Source organism: Cricetulus griseus, chromosome 5 (genome assembly GCF_003668045.3).
Source record: "Cricetulus griseus strain 17A/GY chromosome 5, alternate assembly CriGri-PICRH-1.0, whole genome shotgun sequence".
NCBI classification, from domain to species: domain Eukaryota; kingdom Metazoa; phylum Chordata; class Mammalia; order Rodentia; family Cricetidae; genus Cricetulus; species Cricetulus griseus.
The window spans coordinates 129,717,785-129,737,756 of NC_048598.1; the positions used below are offsets into that span (position 1 = coordinate 129,717,785).

Here is a 19,972-nt window from a genome sequence, read left to right on the forward strand (position 1 = left end):
CTACTTTTAACATCACAGGCAGAGTCAAATCCCAAGACCAGTCCAAGGTACCATACAAAGGGTCTTTAAGGCCAGGAGCAAGGTCTTGGGATGAATCAAGACCAGGTGTTCTTTAACTCTTTCACTCAGGCCCAAAGCCTATCCTGAATATAGGAGAAGAATCAGCCAAATTCACCAAGATGACCCATGCCAATCACTTTCCTCTTACACTTTTGTAACTTCTCTACTGTAGGAAATTCGTGTCTGAAGACCTTTTCAATATCAGGGCACACAACCTTTGAGGTGAGCGTTCTATGGGACAGCATGAAGGAAGGCGTCTGCCCGGGTCATCAGAAGTGGCCAATGTCTTGAAAGCCCACTCCATACGATTTCCTGGCATAGTCACTTCTCACTATTGTCTCAGCTCTTTAGGATACAAGGCTGTGAGGCAGGGAGCACCAGTCATACTCACCGGCGTCTGAAAGCAGCAGAACAGCTGGGTGAGGAAGGGGTGGTTGCGGGCTAAGGACAGGATCCTCTTCTCAGTCATGGTGCACTCCACATCGTCATCCTGTAGGATCACGTCCTTCTTCAGCACCTTCACAGCGTACAAGTCTCCTGTTTCCTTTATCCTGGCGAGCATCACCTAGAGAGAGGCAGGAGGGAGTGTGAGGGAGACTGGAAGGTTGAGGGTGTTGGTACATGTGAGAAGGACCAGTGTGCACCCACATACATACATACATGTACACACATACACACACACACACACACACACACACACACACACAGAGAGAGAGAGAGAGAGAGAGAGAGAGAGAGAGAGAGAGAGAGAGAGAGCATGCTTGTTACTCCAATCCAGTCTATCAAAGCCCAGACTCACCTTCCCGAAGCTCCCCTTCCCCAACACACGGATGAACTCGAAGTTATCGATGCCGAATCTGCTGGAAGAATTGACACCAATCCCATTTCCTTCTTTGGAACCCTCCTTTCCCTGCCGTCTTAATGTCGATCTGGAAATGAGTTTCTGCAAGGAGGAGAAATGCAGAAATTATTGTCACAGCACAAGGCTGGTATGGGAGGGAGACATTCCTGGTTGTGAGGTGTCTCAGCCTCTACCCAGCATGTGGAGAAATCAGTCCTGGGCAGACGTTCAGCTGCTCCAACTCAAAACCACGTCACCATGCGCTTCTGGTCTGTATGCATGCACTGCTGTGTGGAGAATGCATCCAAGTTTGTGCACAAATGAAGATGCCAATGTCTTGGGCTGGTCACTGTGGTTTCTTCTGTAATAGCTTCTCCACAGAGCAGTCAATGCCAGGAGAGCCACCTAGTGACCACTTCATGCAAAGGATGATTTCATGTTTGCTCAGAGAGTCACAGCAGCAGGACAAGCCGTGTTTTTTAATACAAAAACTTAAATTACGTAAATAAAATTCAGCGTAAAATAGGAACGAAAAAATTATGATGTGCACTGTCAAATATCTAAAATCTCACTAGCCTTCTCCTGTTATACATTTTTAAAACAATATGCAGACACATATTTTCATACTAAATATAAAAATACGGCTAAATTACTGTCTTATTGCACACTGTATTATTTTAAAATGGTCACATTTACTTTTTACATCTTTAAATGCCTTTTGAGAACACAAGGCTGTTTCTAAAAATATTTATTTTTATTATTTTTAATTGTGTATGTGCCTGTGTATGGGCAGGTACACCCATGAACAGGTGTCATGGAGGCCACAAGAGGGTTTGGGATCCCCTGAAGTTGAAGTTAGTTGGTTGTGTACCACCCGACATGGGTGCTGGGAACTGGACTCTGGCCCCCTCAAGAACAGTACTCAATCTTAACTGCTGAGCCATCTCTCCAACCCCCAGGAGGCTGTTTTTGTTTAATTGTTGTTTGTTTTGTCCTTTGTGGTGCTGTGAATGGACCCCATGGCTTCATTCTTGCTAGAGAAGTACGATACCACTGAGCTATTCCCTCATTCCCAGAAGGCAGATTTAGAAGTTCTTGATGAATCTACTTTTAAAGAATGTGCCTAGGCTCTAGGCCCTGATGGGACTTGTAAGCAATGTTGAAAATAAACCAACAATGCCACAGCCTTCACCTTCAAGGATCTTAACACCACAAGACAGGGATAACAATATAATAAAACTGATTATATTTCAAATGTGGTGGTTTTTCCAGATATCCCCCACCCTCCAAATCTCTTGTAAATTTGTCAAAAGTATAAAAAATGGTCCCGGTTTAAATTTTACTTCCTCAGCCCAAATTCTTGATTCAAGCTAAAAACTCAAGAGCCAGCATTCCTTAATCTCTTTTTAAAACCATTTTTCTCTTTGCTTACTTGTAATTCTCTCTTTTTAATGATGTGCTGTCGGCAGGTAAATCTGGTTTCCCCACTATTTAATATCATAGCATTAAAGGTTCTTGGTTTGAGAGACAAGGAGGCACTGCCCATTCCGGGACTGTGTCACACAGCCTGCCATATTTTAGCCACAATCTCAGCACCAAACATCCTATGCATTAGGATCCTCCCCTGCCTCACCACCTTAACGTCCTGCCTGCCTAACACAGGCAGGCAGAGAGGGACTTTCCCAGGGCCTTCCTGAAGCCTACTGTTGGTGCGAGCCCCTGATCTTGGCAGAAGCCTTTCTGTAAAAGGGAATGAAATAGCCATGCTGCTGCCGCCTTCCAAGAACCTGGGAGGGATTGCACTATGCCTTTCAGGTCTCACAGCCATCCAACCATGGCTATCCTTCCACAGTACTTAGATGTGACTTCATGGGGGTGGGGATGGGGTCTGGGCCTTTCCGGAAATAGCTCTCCAACTACCCCTTTCAGATCTCACAGTCATCCAGCCATGGCTACTTCCCAGCCCACTACAGACACAGGCCAGAAAGGCAGAAGTAAGAACTGGGAAGCAGCCAAGGCTCTGATGGACAATGTCAGTTGGATGTCACTTAGGGAGGTTACAGGACCATACATGGCCAGGGCAACTGAACCACTCCACCCATTCCCAAGTGTCCAGAGGAAGGAGCTGTCAGCTGCAGAACGTAATAGACAATTCTCAATCCCGAACACATGATGCAGTCTAGGGAAATGGAAAACCGCAGGCATTGTCACCTTCAATCCTTTTGGAGATAAGGAAGCTGAGGCCTGTGGCTACTGGCCAATTGTCCAGCTTGGTCACCAGTCAGGGACACACCCTAGGCATCTAGGTTCTGAGATTTTTAAAAGACCAATTTGGCCAGGCGGTGGTGGCTCAAGCCTTTAATCCCAGCACTTGGGAGGCAGAGGCAGGTGGATCTCTGTGAGTTTGAGACCAGCCCGGTCTACAAGAGCTAGTTCCAGGACAGCCTCCAAAGCCACAGGAAACCCTGTCTCGAAAAACCAAAAAAAAAAAAAAAAAAAAAAAAAAAAAAAAAAATCAATTTGATGGGAAACTGATTTTAATGGGGAGGGGCGCGCTTCTTTCTCTTGCTTCCTTGATATACATGCATGCTCACTGTTTCTTGCCATACTGTGAGTAGACTCTTGGATGGCAGAGAAATGCTTTTCTGAGTGCAGGAGACCTGTTCAGTGTATTTGTGAAGATTATGCTCCCTGTACTCTCACTTGAGCTCACCATATCTGAATAACTTACAATAGGCAAGCAGAGGCAACAGGCTTACCGAGGTTGGAGAAATATTTCCGGGTTGGAGACCCATCCCTGCCAGGGTCTTGGCCAGCTCCACCGCATTCACCCCACAGTTTGGGGCCACATTGGCCTGACATCGAATATGTACATTCATTTTACATACTGCAGGGAAGAAAACAGAATCCAGGGTCACAAAAGAACCAAGTCACCATATGCTGCAGAGAACATTAATAACCTAAGGACCGTGACAGGAGAATTCTACAGGCTGACAATGTCATCTCACAAAATTAAATTCATACTCAGAAGAACAACTCCTGGCATTTTATCTATTTCTGATTTGTGCAGAAGCAGAAATCTTAGCACATTAAAGAATAACAGATTTCAAATAATAGATTTCGATTCTTTTTACTGTGACTTGATGGGTTAGATTCATCTAAATCACATGTAACAGTCGCTGCTGCCTTGGCAGCAAGATACATTATAAAGATTAAAATGTTCATCACGGTGACAATCGCAGGTGATTAGATAACAAAGAATCATGCCACCTGACTTTCCTCCCTCGTCTTGATCAACAGTGAAATAAAAAGCAGCCATATACATGCTGCAGCTGGGTCACTGTTCAAACAAGGTAGGGATGGGTTTCTGAGAGGAGAGAGCTTTTGTACAGCTTCTTGCTGGGTACTGTTGTGGTTTGGTAGCCCTCTTAGCCCACAAAGCATATCCGGAGGGGCTGTGGTTCTAACTGTTAAGTAGGGGAAGGCAAAAAAGCACCCTTTAAAGTGCTTGGAGGTCAGGGTAAATGACATTTGGAGAATCGAGCAAAGCAAGCTGTGTTTGGTGTGCTCAAAAAGGCTCTAAGGTTTAATGGACAGAAATAAATGCCTCTCCAGGTCTTGCCGATGGAAGGCCTGGCTGAAGCGCTGTGCCACAAATGCCTCTTTGATGGGGTCGGTCCATCTTTGGAAGCACAGCACAAACTAGACTTTATGGGGATTGAGTTTGTCATTGGGGAAGCTTGCTCTATGAAAAAGAACGCCACATCAAGCAGAGCAAGGCCCAAAGCTCAAGCTTCATTAGCTTTGTGGAAAATTGAGGGATATGCACTATAATGACCTTTTAGAAAAACCCTGTGACAGTAAGAACAGAAGTTCTAGGAGCCAAGTCATTGGAGGTATGCTGTTCTCAGGCACCTAGGGACAGGGGAGTGTAAATGAGTCCCATGCATGGATCTGTACAGACATAGAAGAAAACTATTTCCTGAGACCATCAGGCCGGCATCAAGCCGGGGTTCAGCCAAAGCCTCTAGCTGAGCTGGCTGCTATTCCAGGTGAATGAAAAGGATGCTAGAGGGGCAGATAACTTCACTGTTTCTGTTTGTGTTGGTTTCCTCCTTTCTTTGTACCCCAGGCTGCCCTGGACCTCGCTATGCAGACCGTCCTTGACACAGCATGCTCCTCCTGTGTCAGTTCCCTGGGTGATGGATTAGAGGCATGTGTCACACATTGCCTCACTAGAATTTGGTCCCTTTTGTTGACAGACGCACTTTGACTATCCCAGATGGCCAACAGAAGTTGTCGTTGCAATGTGCATCTGATAATGCTTCAGATGCACCCCAAGACAGCCAGATAGCCACATGTTAATGGGAGATGAACTCCAGGCCAATAGCTCTACAATGTCTAACAAGACAGGGGTTGGTCTCCACCCCACTCAGAGCGTGTGAAAAGGCAAGAACTCTGAACAGCACTGGGTACAGTTGGTAAGGTGCCAGCCACCATCAAAGCATCCCTCTTTGCCCTACCTGCTCCTTCAGTCACATCACACAGCTCTTGCAGACCACCCACGCAGTTCCTGCTACAGAGACAATCCAAAAGCTGCCTACTTCTGGTGAGAGTCAGGTCTTCCTTAGAACCCAAACCATCTTTTCTAGCCATTTATCTTCCCCACAATTCCTCCAATGCCTCTTTCAAATGCCTTTTAAAAATACAATGTTCAGTCTACACTCAACAATGAGTATCTAACAACCAGCATGGTAGATCACTAGACTTAACATCTAATTTTGTCTTCTACTATTATTCCAGGGATAAGATCTTAACATGTACTACACGTCCAATGCATGATACATAAATAACACAACTCAGATGTTGATATGCAAAGTACCAGGCCTAGGTCAGATTCTGAGCCTGCAGAACTCCACAAGCTTCTAGTATGATGTTGCCATGGAGAAGTAGAAAGGCAGTGCCTCTGCATCTTACTTTTACACTGAAGTCCTTGTCGCATTATCCCCCAGAGCAAGGAGCCGCAGTGATCACAGAACGTGGGCACCTTGTAGTTGTGAATGCTGAACTTGTGTGGGATGTTGATTCCGAACCTCTGCTCTGCAATCTGGAGGAAGAGAAGAACAGCTCAGCCCTCATAGCACATCTTTTGTAATAACTGCAACAGGAGCACAACAAATGCCAAGTATCGTGATGATACCTGAGCTGGGTATATTATTCTACTGTGCTCAGCTCTGGCTACTCAAGCCTCAGCACATTTTGTTCATGAACAAGCAGGACTGAGATACAGCTGTGGGTTAAACCATTTGCCATTTGGAGAAATTTAAAATTTTCTGTCATTTTTTGTTGTTGTTTTTGGTTTTTTGAGACAGGGTTTCTCTGTGTAGCTTTGGAGTATATCCTGGCACTCGCTCTGGAGACCAGGTTGGCCTCGAACTCACGGAGATCCGCCTGTCTCTGCCTCCTGAGTGCTGGGATTAGAGGCGTGTACCACCAACGCCTGGCTTAAAATTTTCTGTCATTTTTAATATTCAGATCACAGTTCTCTCTCAATTTTAGAAACCATGCCATTCAGAAGGCATGGGGTCACAGAATGAAGCCATCTCAAAGTGACCCTGCAGTGGCTATCTCACTCAGCCCTTCCAGCCTTCATCTGGCATTTGCATTTAGACAATGGGAGTGAAGACTTAAAGGTTTTTCTTCATGTGTCATTTCTCACGTACCTCCTTGCCATATGCTCTATGATCAGCCTCACGGTTTGAAGCGGAAACTACAGGTGCACCATGAGAAAGGGCAAGATGATGACTGCTCCTCTATGGACTTTCTGGGCCTCTTTCTGTTATGAACTCCAGTTCATATCCTTTTGTGTGTTCCCTATCTTGTATGTGTACTGTCACCAGTCCCCAACTTGGACTTTTCCAAGCATCCACAAGACCAGTAGGTGTCAACAACACTCCCCCTGCTTTCTCCCTCCCGGATTTGGAGCCTATGCCCATCCCAGAGCACAAATGCAGTGGGAGCTTTTACACACAAAGACATTTCCCTGGAGTCCTTCTGAAGCTGAAGGAGGCCCAGGGTCTCTTTGCTTAGCAAGCATTATTTCCAGTTAATTCACTTGTCAGTTCTGTTTAACTGGCGCAAATATGCATGAGTGAGGCATAGATGTTTCAGGCTGATGGAGAGAGAGGCTGTGGATTGGGCCTGGTCTGACAGAGGGTCACCAATGGAAGCCAGACTCAGCAATCCAATCCAGGTGCTTGTCCAAGTGTGGTCTCTTCTCTCCTCCAGAGTGCTCCGTGTAACGGTGCAAGTGGTTTGCACAGCTTTGCTCAGCTGACCACTGATTGGGTCCCTGCAAGGTGTTGTGCTCTGAATGCTATCTCCTGAGCTTGTGTTCAGAAGGTAAGTGTCCTTAGCCAGGGGTGCTCTTTGGTGTGGCTACAGAGTTGCCAGGAGGTGGGATCTAGGTTATTGTTGTTTTAAGACATTCTTAGTGTCAGCACTTTTCAGTTTATACCCCACCCTAAGTTCTAGGCTCAGCTTCCTCTCCACCCTGCTAAGAACCATTCTGCTCCATATAGCCCTCCCCATTCTGATCGTCTGAAACAGCCGACACTGTGAGACAAAATAATCCTTAACTCCTGTAAGTTAGTTATGGGTAGGCACTCTGTCACAGTGAGGCAAAGTCACTAATATACAAGGTGAGGTCATATTACAAAAGAGCAGAAATACCAATCCCAGCACTATTGTGTGTTCTAAGGATTATGGGAAGGCTGGGGGGATGGGTGAGAGTGAAGCAGGGAGGCAGGAGAAGTAGGGAGAGAATGAGGGCACACGGGGGAATAGGTGCTTAATCAGCAGACTAGCATTCTCTTACCTTGGCATCCACTTTGTTAATATTGTTTTGGCAAGTGCAGGCTGTAACAATTAGATGATGGCAGCGTTTATGGACGACGCAGGTGCACACTAGGAAATTAAATCCAGCAATTACACATTTATCAGAAGCTCCCAGAACAGCCAGTGGCAGCAGTCAACGAGAGCTGCCCATGCCAGTGACTTGACTCGGATGTCTGGCCACACACTGGCAGCTGGAGCTCTCATCCTTCCTTCATCTATTGACACCACCCTAACAAGACCTTTGCTTGAGGTCAACCTGTCTGCCATCCTGTCCTAAGCTGCTCCCTCCCTCCCTGTGAGGAATCTTTGCACAGTATGACCCCAGTTACATCTGTCCCATGACTGAACACTTCCAGCACTATCTCACTGCCATCAACAGTGTTCAAACCCAGCCAGGTTCCAGACCCCCTCAGAGGCCACCATGCTACTTAACATTATCCTTCTATGACACCCATTGGCTTCGATAAAAACTAAACTGTATGATCTTTCTAGAACAGCGTTCCTTCTCTGTCTCTAAGATAGCCTACTTACCAGGCAGCTAATATTTATTTATTAATTTATTTATTTATTTAATTTATTTTTATTTTTGCAGCTAATATTTATAATAAGATAAAACTCAAAGAATATCTCACCCCCCCAAATATTCTCTATCTGGCCCTTTCTAGATCCACACTATCCCTCTTCTCTGATCCCCACAGGCCCTCAGACTGCCCCTTCCTTCCAATTTTCCTCGTGTGGCTGAGGCCTGCCCAGAATTCCCTGCATGGTGCTGAGTGCTCAGTGGGCAATTCAAAAAACATTTGCAGAATGGCTCAATCAACTTCCTGAATATTTAGGACTCTAAGTAGTACTCTAAATACATGTAATGATATAAATTTTCCATCTGAGTATGCTTTTCACTTGCCTCACCTGTTTTTATAATCTTCATTTTATAATCTTCATTTTTATTTAATGCAAGGGTTTTTTTAATGTTTTTTAATGTTCTCATAAACTTTCTTTGCCTCCTGTGAGACCTAGAATGCAGTGTTTTCTTTTCAAATACTGAAGGTTTTTTGGGTATCTTTCTGCTATTGGTTTCAATTTAATCCCATTGTGAACTTACAGGATGGTTCTTTTGCTTTTTTTTATTTTTAAAATGTGTGTGTGAGACAGAGACAGAAAGACGGAGACACACAGAGAAGAGAGTGATAGAGAAAGTGTTATGTGTATGTGTGTGAGAGACTGAGCATGTGTGTGTGTTTGTGAGTGTATAAACATGTTTTGTGTATGTTGTGTGTACATAAGTGAGTGTGTGTATAAGTGTATGAGTATATGAGCATGTGTGTATTAGTGAGTATGTGTGTGTGAGTATATAATGTTTTGTGTGTGTTTGTGGGTATATGAGTATGTGTATGAGTATATGAGCATGTGTGTGTACAAGTGTATCAACATGTTTTGTGTGTGTTTGTGTATAAGTGAGTGCGTGTATATGTATATGTATGAATATATGAGCATGTGTGTATTAGTGAGCGTGCGTGCGCACGCACACGTGTGTGTGTGTGTGTGTGTGTGTGTGTGTGTGTGTGTGTGTGTGTGTGTGCAGGCCAGAGGACAGCTCTGGATCTCCCCTGCCACCTTGGGCTCTCAGATGGCACAGGAGCATCTCTACCTGCTGAGCCATTGGCTGGCTAGACAAGATGCCTCTTGTGCTGTGTGTATCCTTCCACGTTTGTTAAAAGTAGTTTAAGGTCCATAAAGTAGTTTGCATTGGTAAATGTTTGTCATGAGCTTGGGAAGAATGTGTCCTCTGCTACTGCTGGTTGGTGCATTCCATGAGTGTTAGTGTGATCATTTTGTGATAGTGCGGTTTAGGTCCCAAAGCCCTGCTGCTTCTCAGTAGGCCTATTTCTCTCGTAGTCCTACAGCCTTGTCTGTCATGCTGTGCTGCCCGTTGTTAGGTTTGTGCATGTCAACCGAGGCATGTCCTTCTGGAGAACTGGCCCTGTTATTAGTACACAGTGGCCTTTCTAGCTCTCATGGTTTCCTCCCCTAACCCTGCTTTGTCTGAAACACCTGCCCTGTGCTCTGAAGAGGGTTGGCCCAGATGACTTCTCTCCTACCAGACATTTGTTTTTCTGTCCTTCAGTGAGATGTAAACAAAAACTACTCATGCCTCCTAACTAATGTTATTTCCTGCTCTTTAGAGATCAGGTAGCCCCCGAAAGTCAACCATCAAATGCCCTAACACAGGGGCTCACAACCTGCCTAATTTCGACCCTTTAATACAGTTCCTCATGTTGTGGCAACCCCAACCATAAAATTATTTTCGTTGCTACTTCATAACATAATTTTGCTACTGTTATGAATCATAATGCCAGAATCTGATATGCAACCCCCAAAGGGGTCACAAGCCACAGGTTGAGAACCACTGACAGCACTACACTGAGAGAAAAAGAAACAAAAGACATACCTTGTCAGGTCATATAGTTTAATCTGTAAACTATACCCTTGTATATCTAGAGCTTCTCAATCTATATAAGAATGCAGATGAATCTGTCACTAGAGGGCTAGTGTCCAGGCTAAAATGTGGTGTCAACCTGACTGAGCTGTCTTCTCAGTAAGGACTCAGTGTGTAGTGTGTAGGTCAGTTACAACTGTTATATTAATAGCATGCTCATTTTTTCCTAACTTGGAGAATTCAGTGGAATTTTTCACACATAAAAGTAAAAAGTAGATTCAAGAGTGTGTCTCAATCAGTTTTCCTAAGTGGAAAAACACACTACATCGCCTCCTCCAAGCCAGAAAGGGGATTTTCTTATTTATATGTGGAGTACCACTGTAGGATATGTGGCGCTGTGTTCCCAATCACCTGAAGAGAGGGAGTCAAAATGTCCGGCACTAATGTACAGACGGAGGACACTCAGGCCAACATCAAGGGAAGCCCTAAGAAAGGCCAAGTGGACACAGCCCACACCGACCCACCTAGGAGGAAGCTTCTTTCACACATCCATTTTACCTTTGTCTAAGTCTGCAAGAATACTAGTAACTGATTTTACCTTAGAATTGTGCAAATGAGAGGTATTTAATTGTAAAATTTTCCTCATATTGATTGATTGATTGCACTAGGGATCAAGACCATGACCTGGTACATGCTATTATCTCATTTAAATTCATTATTTAATTTTTATTTTGTGTTTATGGGCCTGTGTGTATCTGTGCCACACATGCATGCAGTCCCCATGGAGGCCAGAAGAGGGCATCAGGCCTCTAAACTGGAGTTGCACACACCATCAGTAGCCATGTAGGTGCTGGGAACTGAACCCTGGGGTTCTCTGCAAGAGCAATCAATAAGTGTTCTTAACCCCTGAACCATCTCTCCAGCTTCTCATTTTTGTTTTTGTTTGTTTGTTTCTGAAATCAGAAAGCTAACAAATAAAGCTAGTTTGGATACTCCATTCCCTTTACAGGTGACATAATCAACCAGCATTCAACTTTTCACACTGCCAACAGCGCAATGTGAAAACCAAAAATTTATCTTCACGACTCAAGGGTAGGCTCACACATTGGTATTACTTCTTAGTCCTGCCATGTTACCGAAGAGGCAAACTTTAAGCAGCAAAACTCTTCCATGTGTCCTTACTTTAGAAATGAACATATTCCCTCTATACTGTCAAAATATCCAGGATCTGGGCAAGGACTAGAGTTGCTACGCTGGTGCCATGTGACTTGTGGAGAGTTATCACAGTGTTGATGGGATGTGGTCTGGCCTGTTTTCTCTTGGCATTATTATATTTTCACAAAAGAACACGATTAAACATGGTTGTGAACATGTTTTCTTACCTTGGCATTGATAACCCTGTTTCCCAAAAACTCCCCTGTTCAAGACAAAAAAGGGGGGGGGGAACTAATGTCAGTCAAATAGTTCAGTAATAACATCTATAATTACAGTTCTCAAGATGAATTGTGTTCTCTGGTCCCTTATGAAAAGCATCACTTCAGGGAAGAGGCTGCTCTGAGCTCTTGTTTACTACCAGTAGGCACAAAGAACACCAGCTGATGGATTAGAGCGTGCCTGGTGATAGGGAAGTAGGCGATGAAGGTTCCAGCTCCACCTACCATCAGCTGTCTCCTAAATCCTTACTGAAAACCAACCCCATGTGTAGGGGGCTGAACTCAGCCAGGAGCTCTTCCCTTACCTCACTGCTTCTCTCACACATGATAGCAGTAAAAACATGTAGATAGACAATCAGTCAGTTGGTCAGTCAGACAGACAGACAGCACACTCGCACACTCGCGTGCGCGCGCGCGCGCGCGCGCACACACACACACACACACACACACTGCAGCTACCAAGCTCCAGCACTCTCCTTGTCTTGTCCCTGTATCTCCCTCTGGAGTCCACAGGGGGGCAGAAGTGCTACCACCATCTCCTGTCTGCCCATAGCTTGATCTATGTCTTTCCCTGAAATGTTGTATGGGAGCGTGGTGGGAAGGGTGCGGGGAACGGGGTAATTCTATTTACAAATGCCATAAGTGTGCTTAACCTTGACTCTCATTGGTAGTGACTATTGCTTACATTTATTTTCTGCTATAAACTGCTTGCTCAGTTTAACATCTTATAAGACACTGCCCAAGTCTTTAGAATTTTTCAACCTTTAATAACATTAGTTCCCAATTGCTGGAGGTTAGATTGTGGTATAGGACCACTAGAGGCTATGGCCTTACACTATGTGCCATGTGTCTGGACACTACTGACAGCAATTATTTCCAATAATTCATCCCATGATCCACACCTTCTTCCAGGCAAATACTGTCAATTTTCCTTTCTCCTCAGCCAGGTTTTCTAATTTATCAGTTGACTAGCTTCTGTCTCTCTGGTTCATACTTGGGATTCATCAATACCTTCAATGAAGTTACCAGCGTAAGAAATGATATCTAACATTTGGATCCGTAAATTATTTAGTTTTGTTGTTATGTTTTAGCAGTGGGATTAAGAGGGTCAACAGACTAACAGAGGAGACAAAAACCAGATCCAAAGAATATTCCTCCTTATCTAAATGCTTTCTCCTGAAACCAGACATAAGCCACGGAACCCTCTCACAGCCGGAGGCTGGGATGTGGAGGAGAGTGCCTTACCAGATGAATTCCCGGCAGTGGGAACAGTAGGTGGGCTGCCTCAGGTATGTGGCCATAAACTTATGTCCATTGACCTGATGGACTCTCCTTCGCATAGCCCTTTGGCGCTTCCTGGTAAAATGCTTGAAGATGCGGTCTCTCTGGAGAGTGGCTGTGTGTAAGAAAGAAAAATGGGCTGAGGATATGACTTGGAAAGTACCTGCCACACTAACATCAGGACCTTAGTTCAAATCCCCCACATCCACTTAAAGAAACCAGGCATGCTGACATGGGCCTATAATCTCAGGTCTGGGGGAGTTGGGACAGAGATGGGAAACTCTGGGACTCCTTGGCTAACAGTTTAGCCAATCTGTGAGCTCCAGGTTCAGTGAGAGACACTCTCAAAATTTAAGGTGGTGACACAGGAAGATACCCAATATTGACCTCTGACCTCCACATGCACACATGTGCGTGTACCTATGCATACTCTGAAGTATATATAACACACATAGATAATATCATACATAAATACATAAAAACACATAGGCAATATCATACATAAAAATCATAAAGAATCAGAATAAATATATGAGCAAAGCAGACAGCTTAAGTACTCTCTAAATTATTTTTCTTTCTTCAAAATTGAAAATGTCTTAAAAAATATGCTTTTCTAACAATCTTAGGACTGTTTGTTCATTCATCTTTGTGACACTAGGTTGGATCCAGGGTCCTATGCATGCTTGGTAAACACTCTGCCCCACTTCTACTCTTTATTTAGAAACAGGTTCACCTCCTGGAGCCCAGGAAGACCTTGAGATTTTTATTCTCCTGCCTCAGCTTCCTGAGTAGCAGGAAATCACAGGATGTACAGGCAGGCTTGTCATAACTCTTACTTTTCAAGGTTAGACCCACGTGACCTCCTGAAATATTATTGCCTGTTGGACATGGGCTATCTTGGGCTAATCCCCCAGCACAGACCGGAGTTTCCCACGGGTCCTATGCATGGTCTTCTACTCCTCATATAAATGTCTGGTACCTCAGACCCAGTCAAGAGCTACAAGTGCTGACTGGTGGAAGTTTCTCCCTCACTTCTGCTGTTCACATTAACTGGCAGAGGGAGCTACCCAAACACAGACAGCATGGAGACACCTCTGTTAACCTTGATGAGGGGACAGTAACCTGAGATGGGTTCAAAATTTTCTAATCTGATGTTTAAAAATAGTGTCTCCTAATCTGAAGACCCGGAAAATTGGGGGACATCTAAAGATGGCGAGTTATGTCTTCCATATCATTATATGAGGCTTTCCCCAACATATGCAAAGACTTTGGATGAATAAAGCAAAGCTTATTTCCTTGGGATGCTTTTTAAATAAATCACCAGTATAAAGAAAACGTAAGGAACTATATGAGAGTAAATTAATAATAATTTTTAAATTTAGAAGAAATAGAAGATTGACAGATAATACCTGAGCAACTTTATGGAGTGTAGAACGATGCTCCAAGATACTTATTTATCCGTTGTGAACTGCTTGATATAGTATGACTAGATTACCCGTCATCTCAAACAATTATTATTTCTTCATGATGAGAACATTCAAAACCCTTTCTTATTGCTATTTAGTTAATATGATACAATATCATTAACTTCAATCACCCTCTGTGCAGCAAAACACCAGAATTTGCTATCTGGTGGTAGCTTTACACTAGATTTTTAAAATAACCTGTCTTACTTAGGGTGTTGTCTATTGTAATAAAACACCGTGTCCAAAAGCAGACTGGGAAGAAAACGGTTTACTCCAGCTTATAACATGCCATCACTAAGGGGAGTTGGGGCAGGAACTCAAACAGGGCAGGAATCTGGAGGCAGGAGCTGAAGCAGAGGCCATGGAGGAGTGCTGCTCACTCCTCGCTTCCTCAGCCTACTTTCCTATACCATCTAGGACCCCTTATCCAGGGGTGGCACAACCCATAGCAGGCTGGGCCCTCCTGCGTCAGCCATTAATCAGGAAAATACTCTATAAACTTGCCCTATGGAGGAATCTTTTCAATTTTGATTCCCTCTCCCTTGATATGTCTAGGTTTGTGTTGAGTTCACAAAAACCAATCAGGTCAATCTCAGATATATGTTATTGAGGAACTGTAGAAAAATAAGAAAAGCACAGAAAAATATTATACCCCTAAGATGGAAGAAGGGTAGCAAAACCCTAATGCATTAAAATATGAACAGATTCACAATTATAAATTTGAAGTCCTGCTTGGCAAAACACACAAAGCAAAAACTTGATAGAAGCAAACCAGAGAGAAAGGGGATTTGCAATACACGCAGAGTGTTACTACTCAGGGCATGTTGAAATCAGTCTGTCACAGTGCACAGGCCTGAAATCTAGCTATTTGGGAGGCTGAACCAGGAGGATCACAAGTTCAAGACCAGCAAATGGGCCAGTAATCTGGGCTACTTGGTGAGTCCTATCTCAAAGTAAGAAGTAAAAAAGAAGACTAGAGACACAGCGGGGTAGGAAAGCACTTGGCTAGATTATCAGAGAAGGGAAGCAGGGAAGGAGGGAGGGAGGGAGGGAGGGAGGGAGGGAGAGGGTAGAAGGAACCAGTAAAAGAAATAAGTGAACAATTCAGTAAAAGTGAGGCAGAGACTATAAAAGACAATTTTAAAATTATGCAAATAGCCAACAAACATGTCAATACATGGAATCCTATGTAAGACAGGCACTTCATGCTAAATCATGTTCTACCTTTTAAATTTACAAATATGAAGAGAATTGTGCCTGTGTTGAAAGTGGCTTTCAGGAAAATAAGTGAGGACCCAGACCAGGCTTGTGGGATGTTCTTGGTGCCAAGCCTCAGGACTCCTATGTACAGCCAGCTGGCCAGCACCATCTTCCTAGCTCTGTCCGGGAGGGGTTGATGAGGACCACACTCAAAACACTCAGCACAAAAGCAACATATTGTAGCATTGAAAAACTGAAGCAATGTCAGGAATATCCAGGGAGACTAACATCTGTCAAAGTTTAAATGTACACTTCCCTACATTCAGCAAACAATTTGAAGGAATATATATATATATATATATATATATATATATATATATATATATCAAGAACATATAGACTATCTAGGTATCAACTGCTGCATTCTTTTCCAGTAGAAGTGGGGTCAGCTAGGTGCAATGGCACACCTATGGTCTCAGGTACCCAGGAGGCTCAGGTGAGGGTTGCTTGAGCCAAGAGCACTAAGTGTCATCAACAAAGCAAGAGCCTAAATTTAAAAGGTTCTTAAATTTAAAACAATCTAAACAGACATGAAAGCAAAGGGACACTGTAAGAGATAAGTGTGGGTAACCGAGGGTCAATGTAAGTCAGGTCTCTTCTATTCGTGTATGGAAATGGCGCAAGGAACCCCCCTATTTTGTACAGTTCATCTACACTAGTAAAATACAAGGGGAAGCAGGGCCTAAATTAGAAAGCTCAAAGAAGAAAATACAAGAAAAGCCAAAATGGATCTGGCTAAAAGTCCAGTGAATTCAGAGGCTCTGACACAGTTAAAATTGTATGTGGTTCACCCTGTGGGTAAGGAATTTGCAATCTCTGCCATGCCAACTGAATTCTTTCTCTCTCATGTTTTCTGTCTCAAGAAGATAAAATGCACCATGTTCGGCACTCTGTGAGGATAGTGCCATAATCAATATTCCTGCCAGGTTCCTACCATGTTGGACAATGGCTACATAAGGACAGAAGTCACCCTACTGCTCCCTGCCCTTCCCTAGTACACTACCAAAAGTCACTCAGTAACCCCCAAGTGAACAGGTTCTAAGGCTCCCTGGTTGGCAGATGATAAAATGAGGTTGAAGGTATCACCACATGTCTAGCCATTAACCTAAGACACAGCCTACTCATCAACAAAGCAGGATGTGTGTTGAATCACTAAACACTTGCCATACCTACATACAAATTAAATTCTCTGTAGGAGTCTAATTACCAAGAACCTACTCACTTACTCCTTTAATATTACAAAGATTGACTAGAAGGTCAGCTCGCTTGCATTTTTAATATTTTATGATTAAATTCTTTTTCTTTCCTCTATGGCTAGCTGCAGAGTGGTAGTGTGAACTATGAACTTTGCAGATTCCTTCTAACCAAGAAATCTTAGCAGAATCTACTTGTAGCTGTCCTCTACTCTGCTCCGCTCTTCCATCCTTTCCACGATACCTCTTTTTGTTTTCCAACTAGACTTATTTTTATCCCACCTGCCTCAGAACCTAACAGCCTCCATCAAATTCTCAAGCACATGCTCCCTGCCTATACCACAGCAGCCTGAGAGTGGATCCCAATCTCTTCTATGCCCCGACCCTGTGAGCCAGGCTTCTGCAGGTCCTGCACACTTTATGCAAACACAAAAAGCAAATGTGCATGTGTACATTCATGTATTCCTTTTCAAGGGTATGTGCAAGTGCACATCTGGGAATTTGAAAGGTATTTGGCTACATAAAACTCTGAAGTCAGCTGTGTGGTGGTGGTGCACGCCTTTAATCCCAGCACTTGAGAGGCAGAGGCAGGCAGTCTCTGCGAGTTCAAGGCCAGCCTGGTCAACAGAGAGTGAGTTCCAGGACAACCAGGGCTGTCCTCAGAAAAACCAACCAAACAAAAAACCTCTGGAGTCTGCATTACCCACAGTGTCACTTGCTGTCATCATTCTCTTGATTGGTGCTTTGAGTAGGAAGAGGACAGGGAACTCCCCCCATTGTATTCTGTTCACCCCACTGCAGACTTGTGCCCCACTTCATAGCCTCAGGATAGAGGGAGGCTATGTCATTGTTTGGACCAGCTTTCTGTTTACATAGGTTGGAATTTAAAGGACTATAAAAGACTATCTAATCCTGTTGTGGCTTACATCACCATGGCTTTGAGAAATCTTTCAAATCATATTTTAGTCAGACACGTTGTTGGGCAACCCTAACATGCTTTGCAGCTAAAACTTGCATCACAACTTCTGCTTGGCTCCCAAGGTGCCCAGGGCCTCTTAAATAAATAGGAAACTGGCTCTGAGCCCCAGCAGGGAAATGCACATTCCGGTCTCCAGAGGTCAGCAGCCTTACAGGCCTGACATATCTCTCCAGGAGTTGCTTGTGACCAGGGACAGAGTGCAGGACAAGCCTGCCAGTGGAATGAAACAGAACTCTTCTTGACAGACAAAATTTCAGCATTGCAAACCTGTTAGCCCACATGCTTATTTGGAGAACTTCCAAATGCTCACACAACTAGGAGTCACCATGCAATCCCAAGGTAAGGCTTCATTTGCAAAAGGTTGTTCTGCACTGGAACTTACAACACATGAGGCTGCACAGAGGCAGCATGGGGCTCTGACATCTCTTTAAATTGTCTGTAACTTTACCTCAAAACAGGTAACTTCTGCACCCTCATAAATTCTTTGTTTCAACAACCAGATTTGCTGTTTTATTTGAGAATACTTTAAGAGCATTCTGATACAGGGCAAGAGCAATGATCACATCCCTAACTTTATTTCTCTGTGTGTGCTTTTCATTCACACTGAGTCTTCTGGTAACCCTGGGAAGTATTATGTTTTCTGGAAACTCAGGAACTAACAGGAAGGTGAAGAGGGGTCAAGCAGCCAATGACACCAGTGAAGAGGCCAGATTCTGTTTACTGCTATCAAACTAGTGAGTAATACTAGTAATACTAATTTTTTTCATCCTATAGAGAGAGTTGTTTGATCATTTCAAGTATATGGGGAAAAAAGCAATTATGAGCAAAACAAATCATAAAACCTTAGAGTTGACTAGTTAACCAAGTCATGAAAGAACCAGAACGCATCGCATGTTCCCAAGACATGTGAGACAACATAGCAGGAGAATCTTCTTTCGTGTTATCAAACACATGGAATAAGCCACTGTTTGATTGCAGAGCTGTTTATGCGAAGAATGGTCCAGAAAAAAAAAACGTGGATATGGCTGATTCCTGTTTGAGACAACAGTGATATGAAGAGAGAAAGACTAGGTGTGCATGAAGCACACATTTAAGTGAGTACACACCACCCATGGGTGGGAGCCTTTGGCAGGTGCTAAGGGAAGAAAAATCACGGGAGATGCAGATCCTGCCCTCTGATGTGTTACATAAAGGTGCTGAGGATAGCAGGTGCTTGGAGGGGAGGAAGGAGAATTTGCTGAATTAAGACAGTGCCCAGGTTCCAGGAACTTGTGCCCCTGCCAATGACAAGGATGGCATGAAGGTTGATGCTCTTTAACACAGCAGCAAATACCCAGAAGAGGTATTTAAAAAGCACAGACTCTTCTGAGTTCTCTTACAAGAGTTTAACTGTATGACTGACAGCAACTTCAAAATTTAGACGAAGCCATTCGACTCACTGTATCCAGAGCTCTGGCTCTATAGTTGCATCCAGGCTTCCCAAGGATCTGGATCCCTCTGAGAAAGACTAGCCCACATAAAGACCCAGCATTCGGAGAGCTGGACGAGCCAGCCACCAATGCAAAGGGAGAACTGGGAAGCAGCCTGTTACTAGCCTGTCTCTCCTGAGTTGGACTGGAGGATCTCAGAAATCATGAAGGTTGAGTGGATACACTGTCACTCCTGTCACTCCAGCATCCCTTGCTAGCAGGAAGCAAGTCACAACAGGACTGTGACCCTCTGAAATGGCACCAAAGTTCCATTGCAAGCCACAGGAAAACCTCTCACCAGTGTTGAGAAGACTCCCTGGCCTCCCACCCTCCTTCCCATCACCCCTTTTCCTTCCTCACTTCAGGGATCTAACAGAACTCGAAAATACAAGCTCTCTCCTTCTCAGGACCTCTAGAAGAAGCCTTAGTCTCCTTCACTGGTTCCTACCTCCCACCTAATCTTCTCATGTGTGCTTGTCCCAGCCCTCTTTGAAAACCATCCTTCTGGGCTTTCTGGATGTCCCTTCAACTCTGTAGTGACTCATACATTGTTCATTCCCTTGACTTCTCATAATTGCCTATATACTGGCAACTCCCAAATGCACAGCTCTAGCTCCACCTTCTCAGTGGCTTCTTAGCATTCCTGTCATAGATCC

The 19,972-nt window shown here is 44.0% G+C and overlaps 1 protein-coding gene across 1 annotated transcript in view; it reads right to left on the reverse strand.

Moving 5' to 3' along the window:
* The window catches only part of Prkch (protein kinase C eta), a 200,684-nt gene that overhangs the window by 79,238 nt on the left and 101,474 nt on the right, over window positions 1-19,972 (reverse strand). Inside the window, exons 3-9 of the mRNA XM_027418245.2 lie at window positions 12,914-13,064; window positions 11,618-11,652; window positions 7,779-7,867; window positions 5,879-6,008; window positions 3,661-3,788; window positions 860-1,003; window positions 452-625 (exon numbers count right to left, since the gene is read on the reverse strand). Coding sequence (XP_027274046.1) covers window positions 452-625; window positions 860-1,003; window positions 3,661-3,788; window positions 5,879-6,008; window positions 7,779-7,867; window positions 11,618-11,652; window positions 12,914-13,064 — 851 coding nt within the window. The remainder of the gene's footprint in view (window positions 1-451; window positions 626-859; window positions 1,004-3,660; window positions 3,789-5,878; window positions 6,009-7,778; window positions 7,868-11,617; window positions 11,653-12,913; window positions 13,065-19,972) is intronic.